This window comes from Lithobates pipiens, unplaced genomic scaffold, assembly GCF_037356315.1.
Source record: "Lithobates pipiens isolate NorthernLeopardFrog02 unplaced genomic scaffold, aLitPip1_a1.2 Scaffold_19, whole genome shotgun sequence".
Lineage (NCBI taxonomy): Eukaryota > Metazoa > Chordata > Amphibia > Anura > Ranidae > Lithobates > Lithobates pipiens.
Window position 1 is genome coordinate 371,629,719 of NW_027507764.1, and position 21,038 is coordinate 371,650,756.

At 42.1% G+C, this 21,038-nt stretch overlaps 1 protein-coding gene across 3 annotated transcripts in view; it reads right to left on the minus strand.

Annotated features, from left to right (window-relative positions):
• RIPOR2 (RHO family interacting cell polarization regulator 2) overlaps nucleotides 1-21,038 on the minus strand; it is a 212,610-nt gene that overhangs the window by 80,482 nt on the left and 111,090 nt on the right. For 2 of the 3 annotated variants that reach the window (XM_077492289.1, XM_077492290.1), the window contains exons 7-13: nucleotides 19,976-20,125; nucleotides 18,988-19,051; nucleotides 16,119-16,162; nucleotides 9,709-9,834; nucleotides 9,469-9,617; nucleotides 5,723-5,852; nucleotides 3,749-3,895 (exon numbers count right to left, since the gene is read on the minus strand). In XM_077492289.1, the coding sequence (XP_077348415.1) occupies nucleotides 3,749-3,895; nucleotides 5,723-5,852; nucleotides 9,469-9,617; nucleotides 9,709-9,834; nucleotides 16,119-16,162; nucleotides 18,988-19,051; nucleotides 19,976-20,125 (810 nt within the window). The remainder of the gene's footprint in view (nucleotides 1-3,748; nucleotides 3,896-5,722; nucleotides 5,853-9,468; nucleotides 9,618-9,708; nucleotides 9,835-16,118; nucleotides 16,163-18,987; nucleotides 19,052-19,975; nucleotides 20,126-21,038) is intronic. The other variant, XM_077492291.1, reaches the window with a different exon arrangement.

Sequence of the window (21,038 nt, forward strand, 5' to 3'; positions counted from 1 at the left end):
GCAACCTCACCGTGGAGTGAAGGGTCTGAAGTTTAATCGTTGGAAGAGTGCAGAATCAACCCCAACTATTCCAAGCGTTGGCCCAGGAGCAACCAAACTCTTGTAAAGCTTGCATGGCGATCGCCACATTGTCCTTCAATTCTGAAGCTGATGCCACTCACAGGAAATCATCCTGGTAGCCCACGCCCGCGATCTCCCGCTCTCTCAGCAACGCCAGAACCGGTACCAGCACCTTGGTGAAGAACAGGGGAGCCGAGGCCAGGCCAAAGGGTAGTGCCACAAACTGACAGTGTGCGTTCCCAACGCAAGGGGCAGGAAACGCTGGTGCCTTACACAGTAGAGGACATGCAAGTACACGTCCTCGATGTGCAGGGAAGCCAGGAAATTCCCCTGATGAAATGCAGCCACCACTGAACAAACGGATTCCATTCTGAACCTCCGTACCTTCTCAAAACAATTGAGGGCCTTGAGATCCAGGATCGGATGAACCCCTTCCTTCTTTGGGAATTTGAACAATTGGAGTAGAAACCCTGAAACCTTTCCGAAACTGGTACAGGAACCATCTCCCCCAGAAGAAGCAAGTCCTGCACTGCCCGAAACAAAGCCTGCCAACACGACAGGGGAAGGTGAAGAGTGGAAGGAAAAAACCTGTCTGGTGGAAAGGAAAACTATTTTGTAGGCAGACAAAATTAGTTTGTGGACCCACTGGTTGGAAAGAAGGGAAGTCCACCAGTCTGCAAACCACTGAAGGCAACCACCCACCCGCAAGTCGGGCGGGGGTAAACCTTCATGTGGAAGAGGGCTTTTCCATGGGCTTGTTGGGCCTGCGATGCCAAGAATGCTTTGGTCTACCCGTGGGAGCCTTGGCGGCTGGGAACCCTTGCCCGCAGAACAGGGCGTATGAAAAAAACGCTTGTGAGTGTAAAAAGACGGGGCTCCTTGTCCTTTTTGGACTGCGGAAGCATCACAAACATGCTTGAGCCCTTGCACTTACTGGTCTGCCAGTTCCACACACACTGGAGAAGCTTGCTCATTACCCAACTTGCGGTGTAATAGTTTAGCCCACTCAGTAAGCGTCTGACACCAGAGCCATGGTTAAGACCCGCCTCAGTGCCAAGCCTGTTATTGTAAACCTAGACCGTGTGACCGCCTCGGCTTTTCTGTCGGCAGGGTTCTTGAAAGAAGGGGACCCCTCCACCGAAATCATGGTTGCCTTGTTCAACCTAGATACTGGGAGGAGCAACAACAGGAGGGGAAGCCCATTTCTTCAGCAGACTCCTCAAAGACTCCGAAAAACGCCTTGGTACTGAAAAAGGCTGATGCGGGCATTCCCAATCCTTGTAAATGAATCAAAATAAGACAGGTAAGGAAACACCTTAGCGGTGCAGACCGGCTTACAAGGCCCAAAGGGGCCCCGACACCTCTGCAGACGCCACCACCGGATCCTCAATTTTCAAGGTATCGTGCACCGCCATAACAAGTGCACCCACCAGCGCTTTTTCATGCGTAGAGACAGACGCAGAGGATTCCTCTTCGCTGTCCGAAGGATCGGGAGCCGCATTATCTGAGCCCTCTGGGCAGTGGCTACCTGCTACATCGGAGTCAGGTTACCTGCTACAGCGGAGTCTGACTCCAGATCAGAGTGCTCCCCAGAAAACATAGGGGGTAGGGGACGTTTTTTACCTAACTTACGCCCACACACCACCTCAACCCGGGAGATGGATTCCAGGACCGCTGACAAAGCGTCCAGTGGAACAGCAGACCCAGAGGGACCAACTGCCATCACAGGGGTCTCTGGGGGAGGAGCACCTGCTTCAGACACCAAGTCCCATGCTCGACCAGACACCACCAGGGATCAAATGCCCTCGAGGGAGAGAGAGAGAAGGGAAACCACCCCCCTAGCGGCCGCAGACTGGGGGAAGACTGGGGGGACCTCAGAATAGCAGTGCTGTATGCTGTCCGTCCTCCGGCAGATGGAAAAAGCCACAAAGAGATCCACTCTCATGCCAGGCTCCAGGTGTAACATCTAGTGCTAGAGAACCAGCAGAAGTCTCCCCACGAGGCTACAAGAAAATGGCCGCTGGCTGCACTTCCGCAAACAGAGCCTGAAGCCAGGAATACCCAAAGAACAAGGAAAAATGTTCACTGCGGCTACGGGAAAAAGTCCACAGAACCCGGCCCTAAACAAATGGCGGCTGCTACACATGGAGGACGACGCCAGCCACCCACCCCACACCTGGAGAGCACAGAGACTGCCCTGGGGGGACCCCACAAAGGTCAGGTAGGGGCCAAAACATCCACCTAGTGGCACCCAGCAACCCAATGCGACAGCTGCCAGTCAGAGCAACAGGGGCGCAGGGGGGAGGGAAAGGAGGAGACATGTACTTACTCATCCAGCATGGATCGGGGGTCACACTCCAAAGACAGCGCCACATCCCGCCTAAAGGGAGTGACTGTCAGCCCCGGTGACACTGTGACCCAGACGCCAGGTGCCTGGTCACATGAGCCCCTGCGAGGCATCTAGCCCACCAGCTGCCACAGTCCAGGATGGGGCTTGTCGCGGCCCACCCAGCGTGGAGCTCAGGTCTGCATGCGCGCAGTGGCCAGGCTGGGGAGACTAGCAGGATCTATGATATCCAGCCTGTCAGCCAGCCCAGCAGTTGATTGTAGATGAAGATCAAAACGAATAAGAACAAAAATAAAAACCAAAAAGGAACCATAGGTCCCAGCCAGGTCCTTCTAGACTAGACAGAAAAAAAAAAACCTGAGCTGCATGTTGCAGAGTGGGGGGTTACTACCAGTAAGGACCGCCCCTAGGTGGTGCTGTGCTTGTTCTTTCTTTTCTGCCTAGTCCTACTTCTGAAGGTGGCGATATATCCCCAAGGTCAAGAATGGAAGTACCGTGTCCGTCAATGAATGAAAGAGAAATATCTCTGATTACCTCAAAAGATTTCTGTCTCAGGCACAGCACATAAGAGGATATCTCTCAAAATCAAATGAATATTCCCCTCAGACCACTGTCACTAGAACAGTTTTCTCCATTGTAAGATTTATCCTCACTTTCTGTTTCTGGAACAACTCAAAAACTTTGAATTTCTTATCACTTTCTTTTCTAGAGACACTGGTCCCCAGGACAAAAAGGAAAGGATGGAGTTCCCTAGCTGCAAATTAGATAGAAAGAAAAATGCTTTAAAAAGTACAGGAATAAGGTCATGAATCTTTCACTATTTGAGTTCCATAATGCTGAGGCCAAATTGGATTTGTCAAGCCCACTGGCTCCAGTTTAGCAAATTCTCAAAAGCCAGGGAACCCAAAGGGTGCCCTAGATGGAGTCTGAAAGTAGAAAATATAATAAAAGTGCCACACCAATACCCAATTTTGAATTCTCAAACACTTAGAATGGTTGAAAATCTTCCAGATTGGTAGCTTCAGTAGCTGGCAATCAGATTCATGCGTTCAGGCTCCAACTGTTATTCTTCACTTCAATCTTAAATCGATTTAGTTGCTATGGGGAAGCAATTGTTATTTCAAACACTTTGATAAGTGAAGCTAAACTAAATTAATTTTGATAATCTGCTCAAGGATATACCAACAATGACATTTTTTTTTGTTGGTTTTTAATCAATAAAGCCAGAAATAGCATCCATAAAGCATGACATTACCAGTAAGATGAATAAAGGATGAAATGCATGCATGGAAAGTCAACCAAAACTCAAAGAACACACAGATCCGCCTGATTGTAACTCACATAGCGCTCTCTGCCTGATCTAGGCCTCAGCCTGAGAGAGGGCAGGTCACTAAAAGAGCGACTGCGTCGGAGCTTGTCAAAGAAAGTCTCCTGCAGCGCATCCATAATTGACGCTCGCAGCCTGTCTTGTGGTGGGTTCAGCCATTTCTTCAGTGGGTTGAAAGCAAATGTAACGTTAGTAAACAAACAATGTAACTACTCTGTTTTTATAACAGCTTTTCCAAAAACAAATAGGCTAAATATCGGTTCCAAAAATCCAAAACGTTTTCCTAAACCACTAATTCAAAATTTGCAAAGTCAAATAAAAGTTAATCTCGCCAAACCTCCAAGTGCTCCCCTCTGATGCTGGAATCAACTGCTTGCACAGAGTTCATCACTCCTTGACATGAGTCATTATAATCCAATTGAATGGCAGCACACCGATAATGTCTTCATAGGCAAAACTTTAATCAGCCAACAAGCTTTAGCACATCCTGCTCTCAGCACCACCATTCTGACATGTTTCACCCAGTGGGCTTAATCCCTTATGGTCATTAATGACATCATTGGTGACCTCATCGGTGTGCTGCTTTTTCATGATTTTAAAGCAGTGTTTCCCAACTGCAGTCCTTAAGGCGTCCCAACAGGTCATGTTTTCAGAATTTCGCTCAGACGAAACAAACAGCTGTGGTAATTACTAAGGCAGATCAAATCACCTGTGCAAAATATTGAAAAGCCTGAAAACATGGCCTTGAGGTCTAGAGTTCAGAAACACTGTTTTAAAGGATAAGTCCACAAAGTATCAAAAATGTTGGATGTTTAGCATACTTCTAAAAAGAAGGTAACAAACCATTTGGCTCAATGTCTTGCACTGGCTCTAGCCGTTTGAAGAAGAAAGTTTTGATCATCCTGTGCCTTCTGAGTTCTTTAGTAAAACTCTATTTGGGGGTGTCAAGCTTTTATTTGGTCTCTAGCTTATAAAGAAACACTATAGCAAAGGAGGCCAGCCCAGTAGATACAATATAACATGTTTAAAGTGGACCTTGGAGTAAAATATAAGGTCGGGTTATTAGGTCCTCTGTACTACTTCTCATAACTTACCTCACCCCATCTACTGCATTAAAGAATATGACATCCCTATCCTTTCATGAGATCCTGGGAAACGCAGAGCAGTCCAAACCGTGTAAAAAAACTAGTCCACTGCAGGCATAGCCTTTTGTGAGAGTCGGACTGCGCTGTATTCCAAAGAATCTCACTAGAAGGAGCACCCTAGGTGCTGTGGTCAGAAGTTGGGGTAAAGGAAGCATATAGTATAATCTAACTTCTTCCTTACAGGTATATTTATTCATTATCATGAAATTATTTTTTTCAGGAAGAAGGAGCCTGAACCCAATTTTCCTGCAAGGTCCATTTTAATATAATACATTTTCTGCAGTACAAGGTAAAAGTTTTTCACAACATCCCATTGTAGCTGCTACAGTGGGGCAGTACATGGATGCTGGGTATATATGTGGTAGTTTTCAGGCAATGTAAAACACTCACACAAATGACCAAACTGATAAGGGCAACCTATTTCCAACAGCTGGTTGAAATTGCCTGAAAATTACCATAGACCAGCATTAACATGTCTAAACGTGGCAATTTCTAAATTACCTTCAAACACTGGGTATAGCACGCGTGATCACATACTGTATAATCGTCACAAACTAAGCAATTTATCACCATTAAGTTCCACCTACAATCAGATTTTTGTCAATTGTAAAGTCTGGGCAATAAACTGACAGGTTTAAAACCGTTTACCGGATCAGATTGAGAATGTAGATTTAGAAAGTGATCAGAAAAAAAAAAAAAAAAATTAATTCAAAATGTGATCTTTAACAAATTTCCACACACCTTGGCCAGCTTTGGACTGGCATTTTAGAGAAGTAAACAGAACTGGACTTTCATAGATATAAACAAGAACTCTATAGAGTTTTTGATAATGGAGTAACTTACAAAGAAGGAATGGTCTTTAAATGTAGGGGTCTCTGGTGTGCCTTGGCTGTATATGGAGACTCTCCGCTGAACGGCAGATGCTTTGTTTACATTGCCTGTAGAAGGTGTCAGGTCTTCTGTATCGAATGGGCTGGAAGTCAAATAAAAAAAAAAAGAAAAAGGTTTTAGCTGGAGTTTAAAGGTTTTACATTTCTATGTATTTTTAGATTATTCAACTAGCCTTACCAATCAAACGCATTGATAGAATGCAAAATGAACTCCTATAATTAAGGACTAGTAGAACCTCCTAATTGGCAATATCGTCAAACATTTTTTGTAGTTTCTGATCAAACTAGAGCAGCGAGTGGCTCAAATCCATTTTTTGGATGTCATTAATTGCATTTCAGAGCACTTTAATAGAACTGAATTTCTCACTCTTTATACAGGGAACTTATAAGTTCCATAGAACTACCCAAACTATGTCCCATAGACGAAAGGCACAAAGGGTAAAGTCTTAGGCCTGATTCACACCTATGCATCTTAAGTGCTTTTTGCATTTTGCAAACTTGCACTACAGTCCATTTAACATGGTTTCCTATGGTACACGTTCTGTAGTGCAAATCTGCAAAATGCAAAAAGCGCTAAAAATGCATAGGTGTGAATCCAGCCTTATGGTTGGAGAAAACAAAACCACTTAACACCAAAGAGAAACCCCCACCTTAACCATAAAGCCTGGGGACCTGTACAGTTCATGATCACTGAGGGACCATCAAATTCCAGTGTTCACTGGGATAGCTTTGAAGCACTGTGTCAGGACTTTGATATAAAATAAAGAAAAAAATGGGTCTTGCAATGTGGTAGGATCCTAAATACAGAAGCAGTTCCTCAATAGAGGAGCTCAGAAGAAAAGTTATTTTAAAATTAGTTTAAACACAGCTCATGAACACTCAATTTCTTCAGTATTTTTTGTGGTAGATTTTTGTAAATATACTTGCAGATTCTTTGCTGAACCTTTCACCCTTAGGCACCCAAAGCAACAGGTTCCCTTTAGAAGCTGGCCCCCACAGCTGAATATACTAAGCTTCCTCTCACTCCCTATGGCTCAATTTACCTGCCGGTATGTATAAAAAGTCAAATGTATGCTCCTAGTTTTCCAGGACATTTCTAACAAAAAAGCAACACCTGTTTTCCAGCAAACTTCTCACCCTAATGCTTTATATTAACCTGTTGGCGACGAGTGCACACAAATATACGGCCACTCTTCGGTCAGGCCTTGGCAACGAGCGGCTACATGTTTGTGTGCAATTGCGCCAATAGAGCTGTGTCGAGACTACATGCCGTGCTCTCTCCCGACACAGTGACCTGTGGCTAATGGAAACCCCCAGATGGCATGCAGCAAGTTTTCTGATCATGTGATCACGGTGACAGCCAATCTCAGTGGTCACATGGCCATTAGCCCCACCCCACAGTATTCTAAAGCCCTTAAAGGGCCGGCGGGAGCCAGCGCAAAGGGGTTAAAGTATAACTAAAGGCAAAACTTTTTTTTTCCGTTTTGGATAGAGTGGAGAGGGATTAGAACTCGTCAAGTTTTTATTGCCGTCTGTGCCCCCATTAGGGAGATTCACCCTCTATTTGTCTTGTTTACAGTTAAGAAAATCACAAATTTTGGTTTGACACCAGAACAATAATGGAGGGGACATCTTTCAATGGGTACACTAGTTCTGTTTAAACCTCAGGATTCCCTCACTTTGGAGGGGTTTTCTCTCACTTCCCGTTTTGGTTGAGAGAGGAAGTGAGGGAAAATCTTAACAGTGGGAAACAAATGGCAAGAAAAAAATCTGACGGGGTAGAATACTTCCTTCTCTATCAAAAATGGAAAAAAAAGGTTTAGCCTTTACTTTCTACTTTTAAGTGGTTGAAAACCCTGTGAAGTCACTAGCAATCAGGTGATACACAAAGATGGAAACAATCTTCCTACATAAGTTGTACCTGTTCTGCAGCTCTCTTCTCCACAGCCTTCCACAATACACATTTTACATTACTATGGCAGCTTGATGAAGTTCATTGAAGCCTCATTACAATTGACTTTTTATGGACCCATCTATAATTATTGTACCTGTTACTTTGTTTGATCTTACCATGGTCTCAGTGCCAACTACCTATTGAGTCAAAGCTGCAATGAGCCTGTCAGTTTACCAGTGGAACAGCTAGTATTGAATGTGCTCCTGTTTGGTGATGTACAACGTTTTTCTCATCCAGTTTAGAAGAGTGTTCTTAGAGTAGCATTTACTATGCTTCCCGTTTTTGGCTACAACTTATGCCTTTCACCCTAGTGCCTGATCTCAGTTGGTTTACACAGCATCTCTCAGCTCTGACAAGCAGAGGGTAGGGATGTGAAGTCTCATACTGCAGAGCTCAGTGCGGAGAGCTTTGAGCCCTAAGTGGAGGGAAGGGACACATCCCCTCTTTACAGTACAGGAGGAACATGCACAGTTGTGTTCTGAAGCTCTTCTCCCCCCGTCACCAATTACTGTATCTCTTGGAGTCAGGAAAAAGCTATCAGAAGGGACTCAGGCAACAGAGAGAAATCACACTTAGAGCCCTTTCACACGTTAGCAGTAAATCGCCGATAGTTTTAGCGGAGCTATACCGCTGTTATAGTGGCACTTTTCAGCCGCTAGCGGGGCAATTTTAACCCCGCTAGTGGCTGAGGAAAGGATTAAAACTGCCCACAAAGCACCGCTGCCAAAGTGCTTTGGCAGCGCTGACCACTGATTTCAACGGTAGGGATGGTTTAGAAGGGGTGTATACACTGCTCCAGCACTGCCTAAAAGATGCTGCTTGCAGGTCTTTTTTTTTTTTTTTTTTTTTAAGTCCTGCAAGCACACCGCCCCAGTGTGAAAGCACTCAGGATTTTACACTGAGGAGGCTTGAGAGGCGCCTTTTTAGCGCTAAAATGCCGGAAAAGCGCCTTCAGTGTGAAAGGGGTCTTAGTGCTTTAGATAAAAGAAAAGTACACAGCATAGAAGGAAATGCTTTATTCATATATCATGCCTGACCTAATTATGTAGCCACATCATCATTTCCATTTAAAGAAAACCTCTGCATCATCATTTTTCAAATATAACTAAAGGCAAAACATTTTCTTTTAGTTTTGAATAGCGTGAAGAGCGATTAGAACACCTGTCAGTTTTTATTGCCGTCTGTGACCCTCCATTAGGGAGATTCACCCTCTCTATTTGTTCTGTTTACCGTTATCATTGAAAGTTCCCAGAAAAGTAATAGAGGGGAAATTTTCCAATGGGGACACTAGTTCTGGTGGCCTGGGGGCCCCCAAAGGAATTCCCTTAATTTGCAGAGTTATCCTCTCACTTCCTGTTTGGCTGTGGGACATGAAGTGAAGAGAAATCCCTGCAGTGGGACACAGATGGCGAATAAAAGAACTGACAGGGGTTTTAACACGCCCTTACTCTATCCAAGAGTAAAAAAAAAAAAAAAAAAGGGTTTCCATATAGTTCTACTTTAACCCACAAGTCAAAATTACTTCGTCATACAAATATATGGATAATTGTTGAAACAGACTGGGAATATTCTAACACTGGTCTTAAGAATAGGACAACATTATGAGGTCAAGGAAGCCATGCTGTTAACTAATCACTTTTAGACTAATGGAAGTATTTGCTCATAGGCAAATTGTTATCTGCCTGGGGTAACCAAGCACAACTAGGAATAAACGACAACCAGGTGCCTGGGTCAGTGTTACTTACCACCATGTCACTTCAAGGTTAAGCTTTATTGTGCCCAGGTCATTTATGTCAACAGCAACCGCTTGAGGACGTGCAGCAAATAAATCCTTCGTTTCACAGGTAACACTTCCCACCAGGATATGAGTGGCTATTCCTTTAAGCTCTGTCACCTAAGGAAACAAATACATTTATAAAAACAGTTCCGCTATAAAAAAAAACATACAAGTTTGCAAGATTGTGCTCCAACAGATAGACTGATACCTTTATTGATATTAAACTGTTAATCAGCGGAAGAAAAAACATTTCCTCTCCGTCCCAGCTCTGTTTGCCATTAACCTCAATTTTGCCTTTTAGTTTCCATCTTTGACGCCCATATCTCATGAATATCTGAAAACAGGAGGAGTTTTTTTTAGAATTATTTTGTTAACTGTAGACTTAAAGACTTCTCTGAAAAAGAATGAAAGAAATACAATACAAAGAGCTATAGTTTGAATTGATAGGAAAAAATGTTGATGGCTAAAAAACACTTTGGAATATTTGGAAAACAGATTTGATTTCATGTCTTTATTCAAGCATGCTCAGCATTATCGCATTCATTGCAAATTATGAGCAAATGCTTCTTCATATTCATATATAACAGTACTAACAATTATCAGCACAAACTAAAAGTTAAATAACAAGCAAGAGTACATTTAACCATGCCATGTACGTGTACATTCACTAGACTTCAAGTGGTTGTACCAGGATTATGCCTGCAGCTGCAATTTGTTATAGTGTCAACGATCGACTCTCCTATAAAAGCAATTCTAGCAGCTAACTAGCTGCTTGAATATATATATTTTTTTTACAAGCAGCGGGAGGGGAACCCCCCTCCCCCCCCCACCTTCTGCAGCTTTACTGGGATCTCCTGTCCCTGGGGGTCCCGATCAACCAGTTAGCGCTTGCTGATCGCAAAGCCAAACAGAGACTGGAACCGCTTTGTTTGGGTCTCGGCTATGGTTACCCCCCGGGTGAGATGAGATGACATCACTTCCATAGTTACATAGTCAGGTTGAAAAAAAAAAAAAGACACAAGTCCATCCAGTTGAACCATAAAAATAAATAAATAATTAAAATAAAAACTATCATACAATCTCATATACCCAAACCTATACCCACAGTTGATCCGGAGGAAAGCGAAAAAAAACCCTCCAGAATAACAGGATCCAATTTGCTACAGCAGGGGAAAAAATTGCTTCCTGATCCCAGAGAGGCAATCGGATTTTCCCTGGATCTACTTACCTATAAACTTCTGGTTTACCCGGATGTAAACGGCACCATTTTTAAAAGTTAAATGCATTCGAACAGACTAATCTTGGTATGATCAAATGCTTTTAAGGGCAGAGGGGGATTGGGATCTTATAGACCCCATATCTCTCCATAAAGAGTACCTGTGGATGATTACCTTCCTTGTGACAGCAAAAAATAATATTAAAGCGACAGTGTAAAAATAAAAAAAAATACAATAAAATAAACGTCAGATCATGGGCCATAATTTTAGCACCAGACTTCCTCTGTAAAACTAAAGGTGGTAACCTGTAAAGGCTTTTAAAGTGTTGCCTATGGATAGTAAAATTGATGGCGTTTGGCACCGGGCATGCACAATTTTAAAGCCTAACACGTTTGGCATCTATTTACGCTGCACAACATCATTTTTTATATTTTAGTATTTATTGTGTTTTTTTGCATTAAAAAAAAAGGTTTATTTTTTCCAAACAAATTGCATTTGAAAAACCACTGTGCAAATACTGTGCGACTTAAAAAATAGCAAAACCCACCATTTTATTCTTTAGGGCCTCTTTTAAAAAAAAAAAAAAAAAAAAATACATAATGTTTGGGGGTTGCAACACATTTTTGTAAACAAAAGCATAAGAAAAAGGCCTGGAGCTAAAGCAGTTAAACAGTGTTTTTATGAGTGTTTGTTGACGTCGGTTTACAATTATAAGGCATGTGTCTCTCTCTACTGGAGACTAGAGGAAAAAGCAACTAGAGCATCTTTTTGGACTTGACCGCTAAAGTCACAAAAAAAAAAAAAAAAAAAAACAGCTTAAGGAAGTCAAGTGGCTCTTGAACAATACAAATACCTGTGGTCTCTATTTCTAGGATAGAGGAGAACCCTAGAAGTCTGGCAACGTGAACCTGTGACAGCTTAACAAATTGCACCACCTACTGAGCAGAGATAAGCAGGCAATGCTTAGTGTCCAGAACATGAAATGTATGTACAGTATAAGGAAAATGAAGACACCTTGCCTGGAATGGCTTATTCAGATTTTCAACGTAGTTCTTCTGGGATTTGGATGCATTGGGGGATGGTTTTTATATCTATAGGTGCAGGAAGACTATAGTGGACTCCTCCCGGCCAACTATTTTCAGGATATCTATGGTCAGTTTTCTCTTTTCACAGAAACATCAGAAAACAACCAGGTTCCAGGTGCAAATAATACAGAACAAATCTTTTTATTTGTACTCACTTGCCGACTGCGCGCTGTACATAAATTGCGACAGTGCGTGTCGGCTGTGCATTATCACGTATATCCACTTGACCTCCAGAAGATTTACCCCCTTTCATGACCGGGCCATTTTTTGCTATACATCACTGTGTTACTTTAACTCACAATTGCCCAGTCATGCAACACTGTACATGCAAGTTAAATTTATGGCCTTTTTTCCCCCACAAATAGAAGTTTCTTTTGATGGTATTTAACCACTTGACCACTGGGCACTTAAACACCCTTAATAACCAGACCAATTTTCAGCTTTCAGCGCTCTCACATTTTGAATGACAATTACTCAGTCATGCAACACTGTACCCATATGAAATTTTTGTCCTTTTTTCAACACAAATAGAGCTTTCTTTTGGTGGTATTTAATCACCGTTTGGTTTTTATTTTTTGTGCTATAAAAGAAAAAAGACTGAAAATTCTGTAAAAAAATGAATTGGTCTTCGTTTCTGTTATAAAATTTAGCAGATTAGTAATTTTTCTTCATAAATTTTGGCCAAAATTTATACTACTACATATCTTTGGTAAAAATAAGTACAAATTGGTGGATATTATTTGGTTATTGTGAACGTTATAGAGTCCACAATCTATGGTGCCAATATCTGAAAATTGATCACACCTGAAGGACTGACAGCCTATTTCATTTCTTGAGACTCTAACATGCCAGAAAAGTACAAAAAAAAACAAATGACCCCTTTTTGGAAAGAAGACATTCCAAAGGTATTTAGTAAGAGGCATGGTGAGGTTTTTGAAGTTGTAATTTTTTCCTACAATTCTTTGCAAAATCAAGATTTTTTTTTTCCTTTTTTTTTTTTCCACAAAATTGTCATATTATCAGGTTATTTCTCACACACAGCATTTGCATACCACAAATTACACCCCAAAACACATTCTGCTATTACTCCCGAGTATGGCGATACCACATGTGTGAGACTTTTACACAGCGTGGCCACATACAGAGGCCCAACATGCAGGGAGCACCATTAGGTGTAAAGGAGCACCCAGGCCAATTCTGACATTTCTCCCCTTCATGTAGAAATCATCATTTATTTGCTAGAAAATTACATAGAACCTCAAAACATTATATAAGTTTTGAGGTTTCTAGCAAAGACCCTAGAGAATACAATGGTGGTCATTGCAACTTTTTATCAGGCACGGTATTTGCGCAGCAATTTTTCGAACGCGTTTTAAAAAAAACAAAAAACAGTATATTTAGCCCAATGTTTTTGTATAATGTGAAAGATGTTACGCCGAGTAAAATAGATACCCAACATGTCACCCTTCAAAATTGCACACGCTTGTGGAATGGCACCAAAACTTCGCTACTTAAAAATCCCCATAGGCGACGCTTTACATTTTTTTACTGGTTACATGTTTTGAGTTACAGAGGAGGTCTAGGGCCAAAATGATTGCTCTCGCTCCAACGTTCACAGCGATACCTCACATGTGTGGTTTGAACACAGTTTTCATATGTGGGCGGGACTTACGTATGCGTTCGCTTCTGCATGCAAGCTCATGGGGACAGGGGCACTTTAAATTTATTTTTATTTTTTTATTGTTCATTTTACTTTATTTATTTTAGTTTGGCATTTTTTTCCCCAAAAATAAATTTTTTGATCACTTTTATTCCTATTACAAGGAATGTAAACATCCCTTGTAATAGGAATATGGCATGACAGGTCCTCTACAGTGAGATATGGGATCAATAAGACCCCACATCTCACCACTAGGCTGGGAAGCCTGAAATAAAAAAAATGGCAGGGCATTGGCAGGGCATTGGAAGGGCATTGCAGAGCATTGGCAGGGTATTGGCAGGGTATTGCAGAGTATTGGCAGGGTATTGCAGAGTATTGGCAGGGTATTGCAGAGTATTGGCAGGGTATTGGGTATTACAGCCTATTGGCAGGGTATTGCAGAGTACTGGGTATTGCAGAGTATTGGCAGGGTATTGCGTATTGCAGCGTATTGGCAGGGTACATTTTCGGTGAGCAGCACTGTGGGCACTGCAGATGCAGCCCACAGCGCTGCTGACACCGATCTCTTTCCCCTCCGCTGTACCGATCGGTACAGAGAGTATTGGCAGGGTATTGCAGAGTATTGGCAGGGTATTGCAGAGTATTGGCAGGGTATTGCAGAGTATTGGCAGGGTATTGCAGAGTATTGGCAGGGTATTGGGCATTACAGCCTATTGGCAGGGTATTGCAGAGTATTGCGTATTGCAGAGTATTGGCAGGGTTAATTTTCGGTGAGCAGCACTGTGGGCACTGCAGATGCAGCCCACAGCGCTGCTGACACTGATCTCTTCCCCCTCCGCTTTATCGATCGGTACAGAGAGGGGAGGGAGGAACCGGCGTCATAACATGACGCCGGTTTGTTTACAAGTGACGGAGCGATCACGTGGTAAATTGCCGCGATGACCCGGCGGTCACGGATGCTCTCGAGTGCGTGCCCCAGGGGGCGCGCACGAGAGCAGAATTCTGGGAGGCCATTACTTAACGGCCTCTCAGAGTTAAACAACAACCCGTTAATCGGCTATGGGCCGGTTGTTAAGTGGTTAATCACCCTTTCTTTTTTTTTGCGTTATAAAACAAAAAAAAAAAAAAACATTTTGAAAAACTTTTTTTTTATAAATGTAAATAAAACATCCAATAAAAAAAAAAAAATTCTTCATAAATTTAGGCCAATATGTAGGCTGCTACAGTGCTACAGTGCTTCAGCGAGGCACTGTACATATTTTTGGTTAAAAAAAAATCAAAAAAATCAGACTAAGCGTATATTAACCACTTCAGCCCCAGACCATTTGGCTTCCCAAAGACCAGAGCATTTTTTACGATTCAGCACCGCGTCTCTAACACACAATTGCGCGGTCGTGTGACGTGGTTCCCAAACAAAACCAACGTCCTTTTTTCCCCACAAATAGAGTTTAATTTTGGTGGTATTTGATCACCTCTGCGGTTTTTATTTTTTGCACTATAAACAAAAAAAGAGCGACAATTTAGAAAAAAAGAAATAAATTAAAACGCAATATTTTTTGCTATAATAAATATCCCCAAAAATACATAAAAAACATTTTCCCCCAGTTTAGGCCGATGCGTATTCTCCTACATATTTTTGGTAAAAAAACTGCAATAAGCGTTTATTGATTGGTTTGCACAAAAGTTATAGCGTCTACAAAATAGGGGATAGTTTTATGGCATTTTTATTATTTTTTTTTTTTACTAGTAATGGTGGTGATCTGCTATTTTTTATCAGGACTGCGACATTATGATGGACAAATTGGACACTTTTGGTGCTATTTTGGGACCATATACATTTATACAGCGATCAGTGCGATTAAAAATGCACTGATTACTGTGTAAATGTGACTGGCAGTGAAGGGGTTAACCACTAGGGGGTGCTGCCAGGGTTAAGTGTGTCCTAGGGAGTGATTCTAACGGTGGGGGGGCTGGGCTAGGTGTGACACATCACTGATCACCGCTCCCAATGACAGGGTGCCGTGATCAGTGTCAGTGTCACTAGGCAGAATGGAGAATTGCTTGTTTACATCAGCATTTCCCCGTTCTTCCTCTCTGTGAGACCAACGCGGGTACCTTCCACGGATATCAAGCCCATGGGACCTGCGATTACACTCACGGAGCTCGCGCGCCCATAATGCCGCGTCTTAAAGGGCAACGTACAGGTACGTTAAAATGGCTGTATGCGCCCTCCCGCTGACGTATATCGGCGTGAGCCGGTCGGCAAGGGGTTAATTTGTTTGCTCAAAAGTTCTAGAATAATAATAAAAAAAAAAAAAAAAACAGCGGTGATAGAATACACCTGAAAGAAAGCGATGTGTAAAAAAAAAAAAAAAAAAAAAAATGTAAATTTTGTTTGCATGACCACGCAATTGTTAGTTAAAATAGCACAAAACGCGGTCTGGTGATGAAGGGATCTGAAGTGGATACCAGTGCAAAAAATAAAAATGAATGCAGCCTCCACATCTAAGGATTGGTAAGCTGAAATATATTACAGTTTTGGTTTTAATACCGCTTTAAAGAAAAAAAATATATAAATTATGTTTATTATAGACAGCCAAAATAATTATTTGTAAGATAATGCAGGTTTTAACTCCTAGCATAAACATGTTCCCACCTCATATTGGTCTCCTGGACATAAACGGGCAAAGCCAGCTAGACCTGTAGATGAAAAATATCATGTTAATACTCCAAAAATGCAAATTTGCAGGCAAAAAAAAAGGATAGATACTAGTGTGCCACGGATAACTTATGCACTGGAAATCTTCCTGAATTTATTTCTTTCCATACTGGGCGAATTACCAAAGTAAATAGAATACAGTACAAAGTAAGCACATTTTGATTGGAAAGGTTTTTGACTAACATGAGACACCTTTTAATGACTAATGAAAATATGCTGACTGAAAGTTTTTCAAAGTTTCTGAAACACTGAACTTTTTTCCCAGGACAATATGAATTAGAACGTGACTTTTTTTTTTTTTTTTAAACCAAAGAGTATCTACTAATGCACACTTCTCTCATCACATAAAGCAACATGCCGGTCGAGGACTCACAAATGAATGGGCTGCTATGCCCACGCAAACACGAGCCACATGTCCTGCCTGTACAAGTGTGAACTTGGGCTAAACTATTTGTAGTGTGCATAGAGCAGTGCATCTCAAGTGAGGGGAAAAAAAGAGAGGCTTGGGATCTTACAGAGGACATCAAAAGGAGTCCAAAAAACACGGTAAGAAATTAGATTACAATGCCATCAAGTAGTGGATGTGTGTAGATGATTTTTTTGGGAAAATAAGGATATTGTTTAAGTGTTACTTTAATTACACATGAACACTAGGTGGCAGGAGTGGCTTATAATAATCAAATAAAAGGATGCATAATATCAACAAACTCTCAAAATAATAATTTACACCCACGCAAAACACCATATAAACTGCAGCTAACAGTGAAAAAATACACATAATCAATACAAACAAATAAAATGTGAAAAATATTGTAGAGCTGCACATCTCTCAGCTTAGAAAAGCCAAACATGTAAAAGGAAAAATGTGAAGACTAGACTGCGCTCATACAAATACAGGTATTTTTCAATAAACAATAAAACAAATTTGTAATAAAAGAACAGTCCAAATCAAGTGCCCAGTACAAATAAAAACATCCAAAAGAAGATGAAAAAAAACAAAAAACGAAGTGCTGAAAAAGGGAGAGTGACACCCAGGAAAGAATACAGGCTCTTCCTTTTCTCCTAGAAGAGAAAAACACACCGCACATACACAACTCAATTTCTCAAAGAAGGTCAAAGATCACTTAGGGCAGGGTGTCAAACTCAAATTCATCGGGGGCCGCATCGGCAGGACGGTTGCCCTCAAAGGGCCGGTTGTATCTGTAGGGCTAGGGTCAGGATTGCACCACGTACAGAGTGCAGGGGTCAGGATTGCACCACGTACAGAGTGCAGGGGTCAGGATTGCACCACGTACAGAGTGCAGGGGTCAGGATTGCACCACGTACAGAGTTCAGGGGGTCATGATTGCACCACGTACAGAGTGCAGGGGTCAGGATTGCACCACGTACAGAGTGCAGGGGTCAGGAGTGTACTATGCAGTGTGCAACATCTCATTTCCACCCCTCCTCCTTGGTTCTGACCTCTGCACCCATCACTCTCCTCCCATCCCCCCACCTCTGCACACATCTGCCTCCACATGCTGCCCCCCACCAAGTTTCTTCACATCTGCACTCTCTCCTACCTTCCTACCTGGCCTAGCTCTGGTACCACCAGGTATAGGCAGCTCCCGCCCTTTGTATTGGGCTATAAGTTAGTACCTCCCTCTAGGGCGGATCTCGGTGTTCAGTATCAGTACTAAATAAGCAACACAACACCGTCTCTCCAACACAAGTGTTTAAAAAGCCCGCCCTGAGGATGGAAGAAAAAAAAAAAAAAAAAAAAACAGCTGTCAGCAATCATTCACTGGAGGGACTGGGTAGACAGAGCGGCGTTGGAGGCAGAGACAGAGCGGCAGTGGACGCAAAGCTGAGGCAGGGCTGGAGACAGAGCGGAGGGGAGATGTTTACTCTTATTGACATGGAGACCGGCCACACATGCGCTAATACCGCTCGTGGGACTGAGGAGGATGTTTTCCCTTGTTGCCTTGGACACCTGTAGAGAAAGAGGTAGCGGGAGGAGGCTGCTGTGCGGGCCACATGACAAAGCCTGGCGGCCCGGATTTGGCTTGTGGGCCTTGTGTTTTCCACCTGTGACTTAGGGAATCTCCGACAGGTGTTTCCACATACAGCTATTGTGTATTGATCCACTAGCAATATCTTGAACACCTGGACAACTGAACGCCACCATTTGCTATATAATGCTCCTGTGATTTAAGAGATCCTGTGCATACCTCACTCGCAAAGATAAGATGTGAAGGAACCGCTCAATGTAGTAAATTCAAATTTTATTAAAAATCCATTAAAAATGCACTTACATAAATCAACAATATACTCAGGTGTAGAAATAAAAACTTAGAGCGGTTTGCACTCCAATGACTGGAAATGACATGTCCTGAAAGCCCCGCCCAACGAGTTTTGTCAGCAACGTCATCAGGTGTCACATCACCTCTCCCCATTTTCATCACCTTTGGATGTATTTATTTGCACTAAGCACTTGATTGGGACTGTTTTTTTATGAGCGCTACACATTTGGTTTATTGTTTATAAAATAATATCTGTATTTGTAGGAGCACGGTCTAGTCTTCAAATTTTACATAATATTAACAAACACCAAACACAAAGTCTGAGTCATCTTAATCATTGTAAGATGAAAAATATATAATTTTTGGAGGACTACACAATCACCATAATGCTGAATAAAAAGGGATAAAGAAAAAAAGAAAAAAAAAAAAGGAGAAAACAATACACTTTACAACCAGCTTGTACATTAGCTGGCCCAACTGTACCTAAATTGTTTTGCATTGTCTGAGTACAGAATGTTTATTACCTTTCATTTTGATGTAAAATTCTCCCAATAGGCTATCCATTTCAGATTCAACAGTGCACATATTCTGGAAAAAAAAAAAAAAAAAATAGTAATAAACAAAAACAGGCTACATCATTTCTATGGGGCGAAGAATTATGGGTCACACCTAGGCATTCATTAAACATCTGCAGATCCAGTTTGGAAACTGTTTGTAAAACATCAATATTCAATAAGTACGCTAGGATGCAAGTGACAATTATGTTAGGCAGGACACTCTACTAGATATATTTTGCTACTGCTCTGCTTCATCATCACACTTTTTAGGAAAAGTGGTCAAGCTGCTGGAAGTCATCAATCCTATAAAGAAACCTCTCATGAGAGAAACATGAAGGCTGACATTTCTGTCCTTCCCTTCCAAAAACACTGGCTGGGCCGCCTTCTTCAAATTTTAGGTGTCTGACCCAAAACAAATATGCAGGTAGTCTTCTGAGTTTTCTTTGAATTTCCCAAGCTGCAGACTTGTTCAGGGTCTCAAAGAATACTGAAGTAAGGTGCAGCCAAGCAACTAGCATTTTTAGAAGGAGGTCAGCAATGGCAGCCACCAGAACTCTGTTAATGTCTCCTTTAACACCTTGTACAGGGTTATTGAATTAGGGGAAACCTAAACCCAATGTAAAACTAGCATCCGTGAGCCAGTAAATATTTCAAGCCAGAAAAACCAATCATTTTGAGAAATACAGTAACTGTAAAGAGACATGTATGAACTTGCATAGTTAGGTGTAGGTGTAGAACTGGTGTAGCTGTATTTTTTTCTGCAAGTAAGCTTGCAAGTAGTTCTAGCTTGGACCCAAGGGACATTACTATCTGCAGGGGAGTCACTCCTCCTAGGAGCCCTTGACAGCAATATCATTATGCAGTCTCCACATGAATGAAGCACTGGGTGATACTCTATTCACAATGGTGTGTTGTGGCTGACACTTTCAACATACATACCAGAAAATCAGCCTACCTCCGTGTATTCTTTATAGCTCTTGTTTATTTCACTTAAGCTCTCCCGTGCCGCTCTGCTGGAGGGGGATGCAGCAAATGCCTGCTTCATCTTACTTGCTCCCTCCCTTAGGCGTCTCTGGATGCAGTAGGCCTCATATAACTCATCAATCTTGGGAAACAAAAGCACAAACACCATGTTTTAGTACATAAATGTATTTCATCACATTAAATGTGCATATTGTTGAACATTATGTAAGGCATAGCTTTGTAGGCCAGTTGGATGCTTTGTTATCTAGCCCAGTTTAAGACTTAATTTGTGTTTGCTGGTTTAAAAGGTCTGCTTGCTGATGTTGATAACCAATATGAATGGTCCATTTTACAACCATATATCACCAAAATTTGCTTTGAATGTGGCCAATTTGTGTCACACATTTAGGTGGTTGTTCTTTGGCAATGGGTTCTTCTGTCATTCAGCTAGTTCAGACACAGAGCTACCAAATGATTTCTAATTTTGGCTGGCTATTTAGTGATGCATACACCTCTGCTAGAAAGCAAGTTCACTCTTCTACCTCTTGGTTCAATATTACTGCTACCTTAGTGAGCTCATTGGACAGAGGCAATGATGCCAACAAATTACTCTCCAATTACTGCCCCATAGGCAAAGAGGTAACACAGGAAAAGGGATGATGAAATGCCCACCCAATACCAAGAGTGACGATGCTAAATTAAAAAAGGGAAATAGTTTTTTATGTTTATGGCACACCATTTCTTCTACCAAAAACTCTGTCCATCGGCAATTTGTATGTTAATTTAAAGTGGAACTTCACCATGTTTTGACAGGTACCCGCTCCCACTTCCGGACAGATACTCCGTGGCGATTTGAGCTGGAAGTTCGGCCCTCTTTCCCCCGCAGTCTTCTGGGACACATCACAGGTCCTAGAAAACGACGGGACCATTTACAAGGCGTGGCTCAGTCATGAAGCTGCAAAGCTTCACTTCCTGTTCCCCTTACTTGAGATGCCGGCGCCTGCACCTGAAGTCCATTAAAGAATCGGCTCGGGAGAGGACATTGCTGGATCCCT